Below are 15,451 nucleotides of genomic sequence, written 5' to 3'. Positions count from 1 at the left end.
GATCAGACACAGCAGCACTGCTGGAGTTTTTAAATTCTGTGTCCACTCACTGTCCACGCTATTAGACACTCCTACCTAGTTGGTCCACCTTGTAGATAAAGTCAGAGAAGATTGCTCATCTATTGCTGCTGTTTGAGTGGGTCATCTTTTAGACCTTCATCAGTGGTCACAGGATGCTGCCCACAGGGCGCTCTTGGCTGGATATTTTTGGTTGGTGGACTATTTTCAGTCCAGCAGTGACAGTGAGGTTTTTAAAAACTCCAGCAGTGCTGCTGTGTCTGATCCACTCATACCAGCACAACACACACTAACACACCACCACCATGTCAGTGTCACTGCAGTGCTGAGAATAATCCAGCACCCAAATAATACCTGCTCTGTAGTGGTCCTGGGAGAGTCCTGACCATTGAAGAACAGAGTGAAAGCAGGTTAAAACAGTACGGAACAGCATGGACTACAGTCAATAATTGTAGAAATACAAAGTGATTCTATATGGTAAGTGGAGCTGATCAAACGGACAGTGAGTGTAGAAGCAAGGAGGTGGTTTTAATGTTATGGCTGATCGGTGTACAAACAGTCAAGTACTTTAGCAAGGTGTCAGGCCACTATACGTCACCAGAATGTAATTGGAGAGTTACTTTGTATCCATTTATTGAAAATCTGTGTGGGGTATGGGACATTTGCCACCTACAAAACCAAACCATGTGATGTTAAATGATTATCATGCCTATTGTTTGTATCTGTTAATGCATGTGTACGTGTATATGGAACAGATTGGTAAGCCACTGTTGGGGCCCAGATGATAATGGGTTGAGACCCACTGCTCTGAAGGGACAGGTGGACACATACCATGAGAAAATGCTTGTCATAAAAGTTTCTGAAAATAGTTTTCCTTTAATTCGTCACTCATCTGTAAGAGTTCATAGTATAGCTGTATCTGACGGTCATACTCCTAAATGTGCCATCATCAAGAATTAGGAAAACCACATATTAAAAACAAGTGCAGAGGTATAACTAACTCATTTCCTTCATGAGTGATTCAGCTTCCACATATGAAATCATAATAATAAAGAAGCCCACAACTTTCTGGCTCTTGTACATACCTGTTTTGGTGTTTCCTCCTTTATAAGTGATGCGCTGCACTGCACCCAGCAGGGATTCTTTATCCTTATAGGAGCTCAGCATGAATTCAGTTCTGGCATCATCGCTGAACTGAACAATGGCCACCTGTCAGCGAGAAGAGTGTGAGCCAGTTTATCATCTTGGGTTTGGGAGTCATGCTCTGCTGAATTAGGATTAAGCCAAGTTAAACAGCAGAACGTATCTGACTGTGAGGTGGAAAGCGCTGATGTTCCATTCCACACTGCTCAGACGCTTAACATGTTTTTGTTGTTGGGTTAGTAGCATCTTAAACCTTCTTTTGTTATTTTCTTTAGAGAAAATATTTTAAATGTATGTATGTGGTGTTCTTCATGTAGACCATCTGTAGCTGTGCTGCGGTAACTCTAAGGAAGTCAATGAGCCTTGAGAGAAAGCTACGGGTTTTTGGCTCGTGGGTCTAGACTGGTGGTATTTTCACTTAATACCTTCAGACAGGACTGGATTAAATATAAGGCAGTATGCTCTCCTCTATCTCTGGCTTTGAAATGGCCTTTTCCATGTTCTTTCAGGCAAATAAACACATGCTAGAACAGCAGTTACCTTGAGTTTGCATTAGTTAGTAATAAAATAAGCTCTGATCTTTATTTATCTGAATGATAATACAAACAAATTCTGCCTAAAATAAGAGGGCACAAAGATGTGCATGACAATGCCCTGAGAATGGACAAGTCCTGATGCACTGTAGGACAAGCCACCTCACAATAAGTAGTTGAACGAAAGGCTAATATTAATCTGTCCTGGTATCAGATACATTAGGACTCCTACAGTCCTACAGTCTTGTGGAGTCCATGTATCTGTGAGTCAGAGCTGTTTTGACTCAATTGTGTCTATTTCCACTTCAGATTTACATACAATGTATTTTTCTTTTATTTTTTTGTTAATTACTTTTGGTTATAAATATGAACAAAAAATATATTTGTAAGCATAAACAAAGATAAGTTCAGAAAATGATAGACAAAGTTTGAAAGCTTTTTAAGTAGCTGTATTTACAGTGGATTTACAATGTTTGCAGAACCCTTGACATTCTGCACACTTCATTATCTTGTGGATTTGATTTTAAATAATTGTATCTGTAAGCATTTGCACCCAATCTACACTTAATCAACAATAACAAATGAATAAATTTTTAAAAAACTGAAATATCTTATTCACAAAAGTATTCAGACTCTTCACAGTGCCACTCCAAACTGAGGTCAGGTGCATCCTGAGATATTAGATATTATCCTTGAGATGTATTGGAACTCAGTTGGAGTCTACTTGTTTCATTTTGAATTAATTAGTCCTATGATTTACTTTGCTCTGGGCAGAACAAGTGGCACAGCGGCTTACAAAAAACAGGCACTGCACATCATCCGGCTAATACCACACTATGGTGGTTCCAGGCAATGGGGGTGCTTCTCAGCAGCAGGGACAGGGAGCCTGGTAAGAACTGAGAGACTAAGATTGAAACATTTTTGAAGAAAACCTTTTCCATAGCACATACAGTGTATCACAAAAGTGAGTACACCCCTCTCATTTCTGCAGATATTTAAGTATATCTTTTCATGGGACAACACTGACAAAATGACACTTTGACACAATGAAAAGTAGTCTGTGTGCAGCTTATATAACAGTGTAAATTTATTCTTCCCTCAAAATAACTCAATATACAGCCATTAATGTCTAAACCACCGGCAACAAAAGTGAGTACACCCCTAAGAGACTACACCCCTAAATGTCCAAATTGAGCACTGCTTGTCATTTTCCCTCCAAAATGTCATGTGATTTGTTAGTGTTACTAGGTCTCAGGTGTGCATAGGGAGCAGGTGTGTTCAATTTAGTAGTACAGCTCTCACACTCTCTCATACTGGTCACTGAAAGTTCCAACATGGCACCTCATGGCAAAGAACTCTCTGAGGATCTTAAAAGACGAATTGTTGCGCTACATGAAGATGGCCAAGGCTACAAGAAGATTGCCAACACCCTGAAACTGAGCTGCAGCACAGTGGCCAAGATCATCCAGCGTTTTAAAAGAGCAGGGTCCACTCAGAACAGACCTCGCGTTGGTCGTCCAAAGAAGCTGAGTGCACGTGCTCAGCGTCACATCCAACTGCTGTCTTTGAAAGATAGGCGCAGGAGTGCTGTCAGCATTGCTGCAGAGATTGAAAAGGTGGGGGGTCAGCCTGTCAGTGCTCAGACCATACGCCGCACACTACATCAAATTGGTCTGCATGGCTGTCACCCCAGAAGGAAGCCTCTTCTGAAGTCTCTACACAAGAAAGCCCGCAAACAGTTTGCTGAAGACATGTCAACAAAGGACATGGATTACTGGAACCATGTCCTATGGTCTGATGAGACCAAGATTAATTTGTTTGGTTCAGATGGTCTCAAGCATGTGTGGCGGCAATCAGGTGAGGAGTACAAAGATAAGTGTGTCATGCCTACAGTCAAGCATGGTGGTGGGAATGCCATGGTCTGGGGCTGCATGAGTGCAGCAGGTGTTGGGGAGTTACATTTCATTGAGGGACACATGAACTCCAATATGTACTGTGAAATACTGAAGCAGAGCATGATCCCCTCCCTCCGGAAACTGGGTCGCAGGGCAGTGTTCCAGCATGATAATGACCCCAAACACACCTCTAAGACGACCACTGCTTTATTGAAGAGGCTGAGGGTAAAGGTGATGGACTGGCCAAGCATGTCTCCAGACCTAAACCCAATAGAACATCTTTGGGGCATCCTCAAGCGGAAGGTGGAGGAGCGCAAAGTCTCGAATATCCGCCAGCTCCGTGATGTCGTCATGGAGGAGTGGAAAAGCATTCCAGTGGCAACCTGTGAAGCTCTGGTAAACTCCATGCCCAGGAGAGTTAAGGCAGTTCTGGGAAATAATTGTGGCCACACAAAATATTGACACTTCAGGAACTTTCACTAAGGGGTGTACTCACTTTTGTTGCCGGTGGTTTAGACATTAATGGCTGTATATTGAGTTATTTTGAGGGAAGAACAAATTTACACTGTTATATAAGCTGCACACAGACTACTTTTCATTGTGTCAAAGTGTCATTTTGTCAGTGTTGTCCCATGAAAAGATATACTTAAATATCTGCAGAAATGTGAGGGGTGTACTCACTTTTGTGATACACTGTACAAACTCAGACTGGAGTAGTTCACAGTTCACATTACAAACATAATATCTACCCAAAATATACAGATAAAACAACACTGGAGCATCTCAGAGGGGAATGTCTCTGAATGCCCTTGGCTGGCCAAAGCCTAAAGCTCATTGAACATTTGTGGACAGACCTGCTGGCAGATCAGGACACTCGCCATCCACACTGCCCAAATCCAAGTGTGTAAAGCTTGTAGAGATGTATCCTAAAGACTCACAGCTGTAACTGTTATAGGGGCTTCTACAAAGTGTCTGAATACTTTTGTAAATATGAAAAGGTTTTTACTTCATAATTATGGCTGATTATGTGTACAATCGTGGGTAAAATAGCAATTATATCTTTTCAAAATCAAATGTCAAGGGGTCTATATACTTTCTGAATCTACTCTATAAATTAATTACAGAATAAATAAAAGGGAATTGTATTTGTAACAATACTGTAGTGCACCTTTAAGATCACACAGGAGATAAACTGAACTATGCATACTGTATGTTTAACATTTTCACTTGTTCCCAGTCCTACCTGTGTTCCTTCAGGCCCAATGACATCGAGCGCACCAGTTGTGCTGTACAAGAAGTGGATGATCTTCTGGAAGTTGTCATCGCCTATACTCCAGGATCCATCCACCAGGAACACCAGGTCTGCTTTGGCTGCTTTACAAACTGACATCAGGAGAGGAGTGTGAGGGGAAGAGTTAGAATTCCCACAGAAGAAACTCTCATTATTTTATAGACGTTGCAATACAACAGATGAATGAACAAAACTACCTATTTTCTTCAGCCTGGGTCTCTGACAAAGCTTCCATTATTATGTGCCAGATAACAGGGGGCTGTTAATTAATTTTTATCTTTTACCTTTTTTGGCAGGAGTAATACTGTTGCCTTCAAAGGCAATTAATGCTAAAATATTTTTTAGTTTCAGCAAAGGGGACACAAAACAACCTGAAAGATGCCAGTGGGTGGGCTTTACTGGGACACAAATATCCATAGGTGGATGCCAATACAGAGCTGCAAATTAGGTCATAAAAAAGATCTTGCTGTGTACTTATCTGAGAGCTGAGTATGACCAGCATCATATATTAAGTATATTAAATATTTTTTCTACTAAATTTGACTATAAAACCAGCAAACAGACATACCATTTTAGTACAGTCTTTGTTGTTGTTAAGGAGGGTTTCGTCATATTGTGTTTTATTTTAATTGGAATGTAGGATAAGTCATGCATATCAACATTTAAAGAAATACAAATCTACGCAAATAAACCCTTCATACCTGCCAATTCAATTTGTGTCACATTGTGAAGGATTACACTATCAGAATATTGCCACCTCAGCTGAATGTTGGTGATTTACAGAGGACCAAGCAATAGTAATTCAATGAAACACCAATTTCAAATGACCTCAATCTCTAAATGGACGGGCTTTGTTATCGCTAACTGTGAGGACAAGGTAACTTTTATTATTTATTAGGATTTTACCAGCATGTTTTACACACTTTGGTTTTATTCATGACAGGACAGGTAATAACTGATTACACAAGATTTTTCAGTTCAAGTCTAATGTAAAACTCAGTCATGGACAATTTTCTATCTCCAATTCACCACACTTGCAGTGACAGGGAGTCACAGGGAGAACATGCAAACTCCACACAGAAAGGATCCGGACTGCTCCACCTGGAAATCAAACCCAGGACCTTACATTTACATTTTTGGCATTTAGCAGACGCGACTTACATTACAGTGACAGTATACAGTCTGAGCAACTGAGGGTTAAGGGCCTTGCTCAAGGACCCAACAGCAGCAACCTAGCAGTGGTGGGGCTTCAACCAGCCACCTTTTGATTACTTTGGATTGCTAGTCCTGTGCCTTAACCACTAGGCTACGGCTTGCCTTCTTGCTGTAAGGTGACAGTGCTACCCACTGAACCACTGTGCCTCCCGACAAGGAAACTGATAAAACTATTAATAGCTATGGTTCTAATATATATGGTTCTAACGCAAGTTTAGTATAGTGAAGTTATGTGAGTTATGGCTGGTCTTATGCTTTATAAATAAATATAAAGTAAGCAATTACAACTGCTTTAACCGTCCATTCTGTTTATTTAATAATATAAGAGAACAGAATGAAACACTGGACGTGGTGTACTGTACTACTGGTCCATAAAGACACGTTTTGAGAAGGAACTCTGGTGACCTGCACTGAGCCCTGACTTCAACCCCACTAAAGACCTTTGGGATGAATTGAGAAGTTGATTGTGAGCCAGGCCTAACTGTACAAGATCCATCTATTCAAACCTGAAAATGCTTTTGTGACTAAATGTGCACACCACTAATGCGGTACAATTCTGGGTTCAGTTTCTTTCTGTGAGGACTTGCATGTTCTGCTTGTGTCCGCATGGGTATCTTCCAGGTGCTCTGGTTTCCTCCAACAAGTCCAAAGACGTGCAGTCAGGCCAACTGGAGCTACAAAAATTGTGTGTATGTGTGAATGTCTGCCCTATTATGGACTGGCAATGTGTCCAGGGTGTTTCCTGCTTTCTGACCAATGAATGTAGGTTAACATGTCATGATCCCCAGAATAAACAATTAAAAATTATTTTAATCTTTATAGATTTGTTTGTACTGAACATTTTGTGGTGGACTTGTGGCTGTTTTAAAAAACTCATTTTGTTTAAAAACAGTCTAATATATTTATTTAAATACGTAGCACAAAGAACAAGGAAAGGTTAGCTGTCAGAGCAGATATGAATTAGCAAAAGGTCACATGGCACATAGGGACCTAGCACAGCAACAGAAAACAAAACAAAACAAAATTAAAAGGCCAGTAAACAGGTCTGTATCCCACCACCCTCAGTTTACTTCTGTCTCTTATTTCCCTTTTCTGTTACCTTCTTTGGCCGATGGTACGGTGGGTGGAGGAGGAGTGGTCGGGGGTTCGGTAGGTGGTTGGGTTGGAACTGGAACTGGAAAATAAAAGGACAAACAAATCACAATATAAAAAACTGTAGTAACAAGAAATTGGTCTGATGTTATGTTAAAGCTGACATACTGTACATATATCGTTTGTGCTCGGCTAGCACAGTGGTTATATGCGCTAACCCGCCAATTTGCAGACTGAAGTTTAAGTCTTAAGGGCCACCTCTCCTCCCCATTCAAAAGTTGAACCTGACTGTATGTTTTTGTACTGTGGGAGGAAACCGGAGCTCCCAGAGAAAACTCACGCAGACATGAAAACTCTGCACAGAAAGGAACCGGACCAGGACCTTCTTGCTGTGTAGCCAATACCAACACTTTAACACACCCTATTCCCTATTCTGTACTTAAAGACAGCTTTAATATATAGTGTAGTTATTTTTTTTTTCCATTTCTCCCAATTTTCCTCCCAATCTAGTCGTATCCAATTACCTGACTGCATTATGCTTCCTCTATACTGATGCTGATCTTTACTGCTGATTGAGAAGAGCCTGTCACACCCCCCCGTCCAACACGTGTGCAGTTGCCGACTGCATCTTTTCACCTGCACGAAGCGACTTCATATGCGGATCAGCTTTGTGTATGGAGAGCCACACCCTGATCACATTATCCCTCGACTCTGTGCAGGCACCATCAATCAGCCAGTAGAGGTCGTTATTGCATCCGGCTTCCCACCCTATATGAACAACAAGCCAATTGCTGTTCATGTAGCCGCCCAGCCCAGCCGGATGCCAGAGCTGAGTTTCTAACCGACAAATTCCAACTCTGTGCTAGCGTGTTTTACCGCTGTGCCACCTGAGTGGCTATATATAGTTCTTTTAACATCTAACTTTTAGCTTTCTGTTTTGACTTTGTAAAAGTCAGCCGGCTTAGATCCACTCTGAGCCTCACAGAGATAATCAGACAGAGAGATATTTACGTGTTGTGTCCATGACGGTGACGGCTGGACCCTCCATTTCCTGCAGCTGTGTGTAGACGCTGATCTTGTACTGTGTGTTAGGTGTCAGGTTGGAGAAACATTGCCTGGAGGCTCCACCACTCACACTCATCTCCTGTTGCTGGCCATCTATAGGTAAAAAACAAAGTAAAGATCATGGAGAAGGTTACACTACATTTGATTCAGACACATCCTAACTTTAGCAAATGAAATTCTGTTTATGAACCTCGGATTAAAGCTGAAACTAACTTAGATACCTGGGAGGACTCTTGGACACTGCCTGCCCTCAGGACCCTGCATTTCAACCTAACTTTTAGAAAGTAAGTAAAATAAATGTACTTCTATTCAGCCCCAGACGTTTGTCCTAAATGAAAAACAACATTAATAGACTGTGTGTGAGGAAATACTGCGTCTGGTTGGACAGAGGAAGGAGATGAAATGCTAGAAGACAGGTTGACTAATAGCTGCTATTCATCACCTTCGTTTCTGTAATTATTTTTCAAAGCCACACGGGCATCAAAGAAAATGAAAAATGCATCTTGCTCTTGCTATCAGACGGTCAGGTGAGTGAGGTCACGGGGATAGTGAATTGGATTTTGCTTTTTTAAGTTTATTGTTTTCAGTATATATTCACATGTCTTGCATTCCAGTCCATTTCTTTTCTGTATTCCTGTCTTGTCTTTTTACGCAGTATGATGTCTACATCTGTATATTTCTGATCTGATTTCCATATCACCCAGACAGTGACATTTTCACAGTATATTAGTCGACTCAATGCGATAAAGTTATGCAAATAAAGTTGGTCATCTTCTAGACCTTCATCAGTGGTCACAGGATGCTGCCCACGGGGCACTGTTGGCTATTCTCAGTCCAGCAGTGACAGTGAGGTGTTTAAAAACATTGACACTGACATGGTGGTGGTGTGTTAGTGTGTGTTGTGCTGGTATGAGTGGATCAGACACAGCAGCGCTGCTGTAGTTTTCAAATACCGTGTCCACTCACTGTCCACTCTATTAGACAATCCTGCCTAGTTGGTCCACCTTGTAGATGTAAAGTCAGAGACGATCGCTCATCTATTGCTGCTGTTTGAGTTGGTCATCTTCTAGACCTTCATCAGTGGTCACAGGACGCTGCCCACGGGGCGCTGTTGGCTGGATATTTTTGGTTGGTGGACTATTCTCAGTCCAGCAGTGACAGTGAGGTGTTTAAAAACTCCATCAGCATTGCTGCCACCATGTCAGTGTCAATGCAGCGCTGAGAATGACCCAGCACCCAAATAATACCTACTCTAATATCTAATGGTCCTGTGTGTGTGTGTGTGTGTGTGTGTGGGGGGGGGGGGGGGGGGGGGGCTAAAAAAAAAGCAGGCTAAAAAAGTAAGCAGAGAAACAGATTGACTACAGTCAATAATTGTAGAACTACAAAGTGCTTCTATATGGTAAGTGGAGCTGATAAAATGGACAGAGAGTGTAGAAGTGAGAGGTGGTTTTAATGTTATGGCTAATCAGTGTACAGTACCGCATGTTTCATGTTTAGATATGATCTTGTATCATTGCCTTCAGATTGCCTGTGATTAGATCCCTGCTTTGACCTTATTATATTTTTAATGGAACGAATGAAGAGATTCCTTATAATTTTGAAGCAACTGAAAATAGCTGAGCCACAAATTTCTTAGACAGACCTATGAAAAAAATGTGTGAGTTGGTAAAGCAAAGAGCATTGATACTTTTTTAGGTAATTGTTAAAAAAGGAAATGGGATATAAAAATAATAAGCCTTTCCAAAGGCTCATTTCCAGCTTTTTTCACTTGTTTCTGGGCTACGCTTGACTAGGACATTTTTTGCCTTTTCTCAACATGACACGAATGATCACGCAAATCATAATCCTAACAAGGCCGACCAAATATGCTTTTAATCAGATTTGTTAGCTGTGTTCTAAGCTGCTCAAACAATCGCAAAGTGAGGTGCTTATTTAAAGCTTGCTCCACAATCATCCGGAGGTCTGCCGAGACCCGCTGGTGGACTCTTCAAACAGTGATAGGAGACACGTTTTCAGCTTTTATTTCAACAAATTGCGCTTCACAGTCTAGTCACATCTCTGGAAAAAAGTGAGACATTTTTCATCCTTCCACACATATGCCCAGAGCGTCAAAGTGCTCACGAAGTTCCCAGCGTGCACATTTCTTTTAGTTATACGCATGAAAGAATGAAGGTATTCGGCCAGAAGTAATGTGCTAAACTTTAATCCTGAGGTGTTTATAGCTGTTACTGACTTCAGTTCGACTAAAGGACTACAGTGATAGACTTTAAAATGGGCAGGCATTGCTTTTAGGTATCAAGACATGAATATTTTGGACTGATTACCTCATTGTTTACAGGATGTGCTTTGTTACAAATGTATTTATTTATTCATTAGGTTTTTTATGTCATGTTTCACACTTTGGTTAAATTCATGACAGAACCCCCGGAGGAAACCCACACGAACACGGGGAGAACATGCAAACTCCACACAGAAAGGACCCGGACCCACCTGGGGATCGAACCCAGGACCTTCTTGCTGTGAGGCGACAGTGCTACCCACTGAGCCATGTGACTAAGTCTAATGCCCAGCTCACTGTTGCCATAAAGGCAGCGCTGGAAAAAGAGTTTATAAGCTCCTTATAAGCTGCTGACATACAGTATAATGCCGGATATGCCTCCACGTGTAAAAGACGTGACCCTCAGAGGTCAATAATGTTTAGTTGTTTTCTTGTTTTATTGCTTTTTTCCAATAGACGGCATGGTGGCTCAGTGGGTAGCATTGTCACCTCTCAGCAAGAAGGTCCTGGGTGTGATCCCAAGGTGGGGCGGTCCGGGTCCTTTCTGTGTGGAGTTTGCATGTTCTCCCCATGTCCGCGTGGGTTTCCTCCGGGGGCTCTGGTTTCCTCCCACAGTCCAAAGTCGTGCAAGTGAGGTGAATTGGAGACACTAAATTGTCCATGACTGTGTTCGATATAACCTTGTGAACTGATGAACCTAGTGTCATGAGTAACAACCGTTCCTGTCATGAATGTAACCAAAGTGTAAAACATGACGTTAAAATCCTAATAAACAAACAAAACAAACAAGTAACGTCACTGGTAGACCAGTTCTTGTTTGAAAGCTGTGTAGTGTGCACTAGGCACAAGTGATATTTTTGTTCCTACCCTAAAGGTCTCACGTGACATTCAATTAAAAAAATCTTATATACGTATAATGTCAATATATGCAATAAGACACCTAGAGCAGCTGGAGGCAGGGTCTGCTTTAAAAGTGCCACGGAGCTGAAATCTTCTGTGCTGCAAGCCTTGAATGACAAATGAAATGGGGGATTTAGAAGACTTTCAGAGGAGCAGAAATACTGAGGCGCCAGGGAGGGGATAATGAAATGCATTAAATGTGAGCAGTTCTCCAACTGTGCTGTTTAAAATCTGAACATAAAGCCTTTAGAAGGAGCGCGCTCAGAATGGTGTGATGCTGGGAAGAGCCTCAACGTGTGCAGAAACGTCAAGCATATCCAATTCCCTTAATTTTAAAAAAACTTCAGCGTAGATCCAAACACGTCAATGTCTCCCTCGGATGCAATTGACTTGACTTTGTGTGTGTGCGTCAGTGTGTACATATGTGTGTGTGTGTGTTACTCACTGAACAGGGACTCGATGATGACCCTGTAGAGGGACGCCTGACTGACAGGTTGCCACTGTGCACACATGTTGTTGCTCTGCACCTGGTATGTTCTGAGTCTACCAACTCCCAGAAACACTGAAACACACAGAAGATACACAACACACACACACATCAGTACACCAGCTCGACAAGCTCTCGTTATTCCACCATGAGCACAAGGGTGAACCTGAACATGAACAAAACATCATTCTTAGCATATATGTACTCACAGTTTAGGCATTGCCAATTCCCACTTACTAGATTTTTATACTCTATAGGTAAATATAGTCAAAAGGTTGTACATACTTGTCAGGAAGGTGCATGTCACTTTTTTTTTAAGTATGGATAGATAGATAGATAGATAGATAGATAGATAGATAGATAGATAGATAGATAGATAGATAGATAGATAGATAGATAGATGGATGGATGGATGGATGGATGGATGGATGGATGGATGGATGGATGGATGGATGGATGGATGGATGGATGGATGGATGGCTATGTAGATAGATATATAGATAGATGGATGGATGGATATGTAGATAGATATATAGATAGATGGATGGATGGATGGATAGACAGTTTATTTAATGTAATGTTATATTTTAAGCTGTAGACTGTAATAATGTACATTAAAAAATAGTTAAAAATCCTCTTACAATAACCCCCTCCCCTTCCCCCCATATAACCAATCTAGCATCACTTCAAACCAGATCTCAACTGTGATGAGCTAGTGTAAATGACTGCTGTGCTACCCGAGCACCTGGGCAATACTTCAGTCCTCCTCAAATGTATATTAAGCAACCCCAAGCCATCATCAGGCAAAGGGAATGAGAATGTGGTGTAAAGTAATACCTTTATTACACAATCATTACAGAATGTTCAACACATCCTTAAATCCTCTAAAGCTACAGAATTAATGATAGTTAACTTCAAATAGTTAATCAGTTAAATTAAACTGATTAGTCAGTATCACTTTAAGCTCTTCATAAGCAATAATTATTATTATTAAGAGCCATCAAGTTGATTTTGATTCCTGGTGACCATATTTGGGTCCTCAGGCTTCTTATTGGCTTATTCATTGTTCCTCTAACCGTATTCATCCATCTTGTTACTGGTTGTCCTCTACCTCTTTTACCTTCAACTCTCCCAAGCATAATGTTCTTTTCCAATGAACTGGTTCTTCTTATGATGTGTCCAAAATCTTTAGTTTGGTTATCTGGGCTTTGAGGATCTATTTGTTTGCTTTCTTTGCCAAGGCACTCCTAAAAGCTCCAGTCCTGATCTCCAATTCTGATCATGAATTCTAAATTCTTTGTAGAGACAAATCACTACATTTGAAGATCTTAAGCAGTTCCTTCAGATTTAGATCACAGGTATAAAGCTCCAGATTCCTGCAGCCTCATAATTATTGTCTCTTTTCCAACTCATGGGTTCGAGATGTCAGCTCCTTTGTTCTAGCATGTTTTACCACTGCACCACCCGAGCTTCCAAAACTAAACTCCTTAAACACAGTGACCAGAAGCAAGTAAGTAATTGTTAAAAGTTTAATGGAAAGCGCCCAGGTGATGCAGCGGGATATTCCGCTAGCACACCAGCGCCGAGATTCTAAACTCCTCGGTTTGGAGGAGGCGTGAGCAGCAATATACCCACCTCAACTGCAATCAGGGAACCCCCAGCAGCGGAAGACAAATTGACTACGCTAAATTGGGAGTAAATAGGAGAAAATGCATGAATGAAATAGAAAAAAAATTAATGGAAATCACCATATTACAGTCTCCAGTTTACAGTCTCAATTTTGGTGATGCAGTCGTAACATGTTAAACGTAAAAACTAATGTTTACACACCCGGCCTTAATGAGGAAATGGTTAAAGTTTGGGAGTGTGTTCTGTTTAGGAGTCTCATAAGGACTCTGTGCAGGGAACGATGATGAATCAGAGTGCAGATATGAAAAGAAAACATAAGATTCAAACAGCATTCTTAACCAATGTTGCTTCTCTTTAGATCACACCAAGGGCCCAAGAGACCTGTCCCAGCCAAATATTGTTTTCTGGAAACCACACAGAATGTGCTGTGTGAAAGAAAACTCAAGCAGTGGGCTTATTTTGGAATTAACATTAGGGTCAATATGTGCTTAATAAAAATCAAAACCACAGGCCACACGGTGCACAATACACTGCACAAAACCTCTCCAACGGTTTACGGTAAAACTGTAAGATTATCTTGTATTTAAGACTGTTAGAGTTTCATTAGAGTCCATTAAATTCAGATGGTGTGGGTGCAGTGTGATGTACAATACAAATATGACAAATGTTTAAATAATTTGCAATACAACTGTCAACAATCAGAAATATTTAAGCCATTAACAGTGCATGGTCATTTAAAGTAAGTGACAGCAGACAAAGCTAAAAGCATATGGTACAATGCAGGCTTTGAATAATGCATGTCACATTCTATGCCTTCCTTATAAAGCCTACAGGACTGTAATGAGCTACGCTCATGCAGAGAGGAGCTTCCAGCCCCGGCTGATAAAATAGATGTCAAGTGAAAAATCTGCCATTGTGGATTTAATTATTTAAAGGTCAAATTGAAAATAGATTAAATATTGATGTGACCCACGGAGCAGGTAGAATTCAGATAAATATAGATGCAATATAGATATTAGGTACTCTACACTGCATAAAGTATGCATACACTGATCAGCCATAACATTAAAACCACCTTGTTTCTACACTCACTGCCTATTTTATCAGCTCCACTTACCATATACAGTAGAAGCACTTTGTAGTTCTACAATTACTGGCTGTAGACCATCTGTTTCTCTACATATATTTTTAGCCTGTTTTAACCCTGTTCTTCAATGGTCAGGACCACCACAGAGTAGGTATTATTTGGGTGGTGGATGATTCTCAGCACTGCAGTGACACTGACATGGTGGTGGTGTGTTAGTGTGTGTTGTGCTGGTATGAGTGGATCAGACACAGCAGCGCTGCTGGAGTTTTTAAATAGTGTGTCCACTCACTGTCCACTCTATTAGACACTCCTGCGTAGTTGGTCCACCTTGTAGATGTAAAGTCAGAGACGATCGCTCATTTATTGCTGCTGTTTGAGCTGGTCATCTTCTAGACCTTCATCAGTGGTCACAGGAGGCTGCTCATGGGGTGCTGTTGGCTGGATATTTTTGACTGGTGGACTATTCTCAGTCCAGCAGTGACAGTGCCTTATCCACTCATACCAGCACAGCACACACTAACACACCACCACAATGTCATTGTCACTGCAGTGCTGAGAATGATCCACCATCTAAATTATACCTGCTCTGTAGTCGTCCTGTGGGGGTCCGGACCATGGAAGAACAGCATGAAAGGGGGCTAACAAAGCATGCAGAGAAACAGATGGACTACAGTCAGTAATTGTAGAACTACAAAGTGCTTCTATATGGTAAGTGGAGCTGATAAAATGGACAGTGTGTGCAGAAACAAGCAGGTGGTTTTAATGTTACGGCTGATCAGTGTATATATATCAAATAAAGGCATTCTATTCTATTC

The 15,451-nt window shown here is 41.1% G+C and overlaps 1 protein-coding gene across 1 annotated transcript in view; it reads right to left on the bottom strand.

The window, feature by feature from the left end:
• Positions 1 to 15,451, bottom strand: part of col14a1a (collagen, type XIV, alpha 1a) — a 174,102-nt gene that overhangs the window by 66,717 nt on the left and 91,934 nt on the right. The window contains exons 23-27 of the mRNA XM_062991785.1: positions 11,879 to 11,995; positions 8,199 to 8,345; positions 7,195 to 7,269; positions 4,833 to 4,972; positions 1,104 to 1,227 (exon numbers count right to left, since the gene is read on the bottom strand). Of these exons, the coding sequence (XP_062847855.1) occupies positions 1,104 to 1,227; positions 4,833 to 4,972; positions 7,195 to 7,269; positions 8,199 to 8,345; positions 11,879 to 11,995 (603 nt within the window). The remainder of the gene's footprint in view (positions 1 to 1,103; positions 1,228 to 4,832; positions 4,973 to 7,194; positions 7,270 to 8,198; positions 8,346 to 11,878; positions 11,996 to 15,451) is intronic.

This window comes from Trichomycterus rosablanca, chromosome 3 (assembly GCF_030014385.1).
Source record: "Trichomycterus rosablanca isolate fTriRos1 chromosome 3, fTriRos1.hap1, whole genome shotgun sequence".
In the NCBI taxonomy this organism is placed as follows: Eukaryota; Metazoa; Chordata; class Actinopteri; order Siluriformes; family Trichomycteridae; genus Trichomycterus; species Trichomycterus rosablanca.
The sequence above is the reverse complement of the archived record's forward strand: the minus strand, read 5'-3'. Positions and strand labels throughout refer to the sequence as shown.